This window comes from Saccostrea echinata, unplaced genomic scaffold (genome assembly GCF_033153115.1).
Source record: "Saccostrea echinata isolate AGI-Se365-2 ecotype Australia unplaced genomic scaffold, CSIRO_AGI_Sech_v1 ptg000034l, whole genome shotgun sequence".
Classification (NCBI taxonomy): domain Eukaryota; kingdom Metazoa; phylum Mollusca; class Bivalvia; order Ostreida; family Ostreidae; genus Saccostrea; species Saccostrea echinata.
The window spans coordinates 3,909,192-3,915,000 of NW_026889783.1; the positions used below are offsets into that span (position 1 = coordinate 3,909,192).

At 34.9% G+C, this 5,809-nt stretch overlaps 1 protein-coding gene across 1 annotated transcript in view; it reads left to right on the forward strand.

Annotated features, from left to right (window-relative positions):
* The first annotated feature begins 1,679 nt into the window (after nucleotides 1-1,679).
* LOC133199580 (E3 ubiquitin-protein ligase MARCHF8-like) overlaps nucleotides 1,680-5,809 on the forward strand; it is an 11,480-nt gene continuing 7,350 nt past the window's right edge. The window contains exons 1-2 of the mRNA XM_061335397.1: nucleotides 1,680-1,757; nucleotides 4,235-4,516. Of these exons, the coding sequence (XP_061191381.1) occupies nucleotides 4,259-4,516 (258 nt within the window). The 5' untranslated portion in view covers nucleotides 1,680-1,757; nucleotides 4,235-4,258. The remainder of the gene's footprint in view (nucleotides 1,758-4,234; nucleotides 4,517-5,809) is intronic.

Here is a 5,809-nt window from a genome sequence, read left to right on the forward strand (position 1 = left end):
TCTTTATATACAACCATTCCCCACGATAAATTATAGTCCATCCTTTTTGACATCATTGACAGCTGCTTTTTCAATAAAAATGGAACTTGTAAATTTACTTACCTTGTCATTGGCCATTTGCAAAATTATTTTGTTAAAAAAAAAAATTCTGATTGTACACACAAGTACTCTGAAGTTTGAGTTTCTGATTGACAATATCTATGTGGTTTATGGAGACCAGGTCTTTCAACAATCTATCGGAATTCCCATGGGTACCAATTGCACCTCGTTATTAGCAGAGCTATTTTTGTATTCATATGAAGCAGAATTTGTTTAAAAATCTTATACGTGAAAAGAAGAAAACACTTGCTATGGCCTTCAATTCAACATTTAGATATATCGACGACGTATTGTCAATTAACAATGGTTATATTTCCATTCTTATGTCGATACGATATATCCCGGTGAGCTTGAAATAAAAGATACCACAGATTCTGACACATCTGTTTCATATTTGGATATTTTACTAGAAAAAGACATTAATGGTAATCTAACAACAAAGCTTTATGATAAACGTGATGACTTTCACTTTTCAATCGTCAACTTCTCTTACTTATACAGCAATATACCTTTATCACCTGTATGTATACAGGGTTTATATCTCTCAGTTGATTCGATACGCAAGAGCATGCTCTACGTATGAACAATTTCTAAAACGAGGCAAGCTACTGACAAACAAAGTGATGAAACAAGAATATCAGCAGTCTCGTTTAAAGTCATCATTTCGTAAGTTCTATGGTCGATACAATGATCTTGTCAGCAAATACAATCTATCATTAAGTCAAATGCTGACAGACGTTTTTCAAACTAATTGTTAGGCCGTTATATATTTACAACTGAATTGTCGACGGATTTTTTCCGTTATTTCCCGATCACAAGGAGGACACGGAGGGTGTGACCGGTCGGCAGGGGATGCTCACTCCTCCATGGCACCTCTGATATCAGTTTTAGCGGTCCGTGTTTGCTCTGCTCCGAAATTTTTATTGTTTAATGGACTTTTGAGCTTGAATACTGTTCGTTATCTCCATATATTCATATACAATTTATATTGAATATATATTATGTATATATTGAATACCTATACACACTAGGCGTGTACATGTATTTGTATATTTTGCATCCTTTATCATCCCTATAAGACTTGGGAAAACTATATAAGTACAATCCCAGGGAGATCACTTGGGTCTCGCACGTTACAATATAAGCAAGGGTATTTTTATCAGATTTTAGAAATTCTTGGGCAACATAGCTTCATCTATCAATTAATTTTGTTTTATACCTCTATGGATCCTTTACAGTGATGTATTATACTCAGGTGACCGTTAATGGCCCTTGGGCCTCTTGTTTAAAAAAAAAGGTCAAGTCTACATCTCAGTGTTACCCTACGTCTTTTCCTTGAACAGACTTACTTAACAGAGGTACATGCATAAATCATGTCTCTGCTGTTCAATAAAAGTAGCTAGGAAGAAAAGAAAAGGGCCATTTCAGTATAACTGTTTTTACTATTTTTCTTCAAATGTTATAAAGCTGGCATTGAGGAAAACAAGTTTCCCCCGTCGATCTTAATTAAAGGTCTATCGCTATTCAGTGCATTTTCCCTGCATGACTACTCAACAGAATACACAAGCGCCCTCTCCCTGATCACGTGATCAAAACAAACCGGCCAAAACTGGTGCGTTGTAGAAGAGATTGGTTGGAAGGAGACTTGCATTTTCAAGGTAAAGTTAAAAAGATAACGTCATTTAGACTCATGGCCCAGTCAAAGGCCGGAGGAAAATGTAGATGACTTGGGGTATCTACAGCGCGTGCCTCTTAGCGCTTTCAGAGAGGGTTGTATTTACACAATCAGCTGACTGCGATTAAGGCACAAAAAATTCTTGTTTGTGGTTGTCCATATACACTTGAGTAAATAATATAATAAAAATATAAGCATCAGTAATTCGGGAGGACGTCTTCCCAGGTTTGTTTTTCCTTTTAAGACAAATATATTGCATGTCTCCTAGGGTGCCGTCAGCATATTGTTTACACAAAATAACGGCTCTACCAAACAATGGGAGACAGCTGTTCGATCAGTACGTGCCTGACCTACTAATCCATTTCCCATCCATTTGTAACGAAGGGTGTTTTTCAAAAAAAAAAAAAAAATACAGACTTTTCTTGTCTTCTTTATAGAAAACGTAATGTAACTAATGTAACTAAGTTAATGAGGAAGTATATTTGTGTGTAAATTGTACTGAGAACTGAAAGAATGTTAATGCGCACTGTATTTTCTGCGGCATACTGATGCAGTATGCAAAAAAATGAACTAGATTTAGCCCAGATGATTCAGATTTGGTGTTGTAGTACAAACAAATCGTTCATATGTAAAAATCTTCATATTGTGTGAAATAAATAGTATATACATGTATGCATCTTCAATACAGAATATACTTTCCAATTTTAACTATGGTTGTCACCATTTTGTGAGAAATAGACGCAGTGATTGAGCCCTGATAAAATGGTAAGGTAAAATTAAATCATATTAAAAAAAACACACACACACATACAAAAACTTCAGAGAAACTTATTCAAGAACATTTGCTGACAGATCTTTGTGTTAATTATTGAACACATGTACATGTCCTGTGTACATAGGTGTTCATGCAGGCCTGCCAGAGAGAGAGAGAGAGAGATTGTGTCCAATGAATAAGGGCTTTATGCCAATCAAATATTCATTAAAATTTCTTCATAAAAAATGCAGAATGCATAATAATAATTGTATATCTAGAGGTTTTATTCATTATTCAACTGGATTAACTAACATTTTCGTTCAATGTATGAATGATAAGCAATTAATGTCTAGATAAGTGTACAAAAATGTGAATAAAATATATGAAATTAGGCCAACACAGAAGCAGGTCATCTTACTCGGAATTAAATAACTTCATGAAATTATTGCAGTTTATTGAAATAGATGAATGGAAAAGTTTGAAGTATTGTAGAAAATGCCTCCTTGATATAACTTTTTAAATTTAGTTGTACAGATCTGGTCACTGACCTCTTTATAATGGTTAATGTACTGAACTTAACCTAATTAAATCTTAACGGTGCAATCAAAAACTCACACACAAGGTTTGAGAAATTTGAAATTCATGACTAAGGGCTTTGGACTGGCAAAAAAAGAAAAGTAGATCACAACGTAGTAAGAACAGGTGACAAAAATGAATGTGTGTTAGTTATACTCCGAGATGAAACGCAATTAATGTACAGGCAGACAGAAAGTTGGAATATTAGACTGATTTAGGTACATACTGCCTGCTGTGTCACTTGAGGTCACCTTATAGGTCAGTGAACCACTTCTATATATTGTAGACGTAGGTAACGGGTGTCTGCGCTCGGCAGTAAGAAACCTCACAGCAGTAATAGCTTCATTATACAAGATATAAAAACCTAAGTCTAGGAGTGAAACAAAAGTAGTGATTTACATGTAGTGCTACCCTGTATATAGTGAATAGTGAATATTAAAATGCTTCAGAAACAGGTTTGTACTTCATTGTATTAATGTTTTATTTCATGATTATGTACCATGTATTTTATTCTTTTTAAGTTAATTTATACAGAATTGCCATATTAAGCTTGCCTCATTATTTGGTATGTACCTCTCTGGTTGATGATTTGTGTCTCAGACTTTATTCATTGATTAATAAATACTGCCTTCATATGTAATTTCTCTTCTTAAAATGATAGACCAGCAGTTTAGATACCATTAACTATTTCAAAACTTCAAGTCGCTGCATATATTGTAAAATAAATCAATGTATGCATACCATATTTTATGATGACGTGCAGCTCAGAGATTTTGAGGGGTTCTGCAGTCAGTTGATTAAGTAAATATTATTGACCTCCAGGAAAGGACCCAAGATTTTAAATTCCTAATAGAATTTACTCGCGACTCAATCTTAAAAACATATTAAGATATTACAGGATTTGTGTAATACTGTTATTATGAACAGCTGTAAGAAAGTACCATTGTCTTCCTGTGAATCACTTCTTATAAGGTCAACAGGCATCAAAGATATAGAACTTGTTATTAATAATTGTGTGGAATATGTTAATGACCCTAGAGTTAACAATTATATATTTCCACCTTTCTGTGGAACATTTTCAAACTTCATGAGCAATAAAGTTATGTTAACGTAAATAAGTTTTCTCTCAGGTTGTTGAATGTTCAGAGTGGGAGATGGAGCCCCCTGATCCAGTATTGGTACAGCTCGGCAGTTCTAACCTCACCATAGCCAGTATACACACCATAGGGAGTGCCAACCTTACCCCCTTACCACAGAAAAAAAAGTTCATCTCCAGGGAGGGGTCTGTAGCGGGGACGGACCTGCTGCCAATTTGCCGAATCTGTCAGCTCCCCGGGGACTTACCTGACCCCCTGTTCTCACCCTGCCGCTGTTCAGGGTCACTCAGATTTATTCATTACAGTTGTCTGAAGGTAAGAAAGATGCTGATTGGTCACTTTAGTGAGGCTGCCCCCCCCCCCCAACACTTGACAAGCAAAGATTGTATCCTACATGAGCTGGATTTACTGTGTGAAATCTCTAGTAATTTGGTTCTACTTCATGTGAAGACTGGTATAAAACATCAATTTTTTTTATCCCCCCTCCCCCTCCCAATCACAAATATTTTCTTAGTGTGTTTTAACTTTGTGTAGTGTAGGTTTATCTTTAAGTCTCTGTGGGATAATTTATCTGTCTTTCATTTCATTGGCTCTAAATCAGTCTTTGGAAGGATGTCAAATGTATAATCAATAATGATGTGCACCAGGAAATAATGATAGAGATGGTCTCTGTTGGGGGAGCTGTGTTGGTGGTTTATCGATTTAGTTTGAGCGTACAGAATAATTTTAACATAACTTCACTGCTGATGGACTACCAGGTGATTGTTTAAACACTCGGAAACTTAATATTCTTTATTCATTATTTACCAATAGACTCCTGTACGTTTTGTATTATTTACTGTAAATTACAGCATTAAATTCATAATAAGGTCGGAATAATGGATATGAATTCTTTATACCTGTATGTTGAGGGAGCTGAGAAAATATAAAGTGTGTAATCTTTAAGTGGTAGAATTGTATTGATCACTATGTGGCTTTAAACTTAGTAGGGCTTTAAATAAATGCAACTTACTCAGAGACTAAAAATACTGAAGCTTGTTGTTATGTCATTAAAAGATTCTGCATAATTAAGTCACAGTAGATATTAAATTTTATTCCTACTCAAATCAAGAAATTATCAAGTTTGATGATTTAACATACAGATACTACCTAATATAAGTAATAAATGTTAAGACATACTCCATGAATTAATGCGGTATTGGGTTATAGAGAATTATATAGAGGTTATAGGAGCTAGAAGTTATATTCAGTTAAGTCAGAATCCATCCTATACAGATCCATCCTATACAGTTATCATTGATAAGTATATAATTATATACATGTAGGTGCTGGACTCTACAGCTAAGACAAAGAGTAAGACCAGGTCACACAGTGAAGTGTTTTGTGGTTAATTAGGGTTAGACATGCCATGTAGAATAGTCGGGTTTCCGGACCTGTACAGTAATTCTCTGCCAGAAAGCGCCATTAGGATCGACTCATTGTTATACATTTAAATTGAAGCTTCGTAGGAATTTAAGTTTGTCCTTGACATTGTGTGAAGTAAATATGTTGTTTTTCATGCAAATTCTGAACTGTTGTCATAAATCCAGTTGGCTGTACCTATAAATA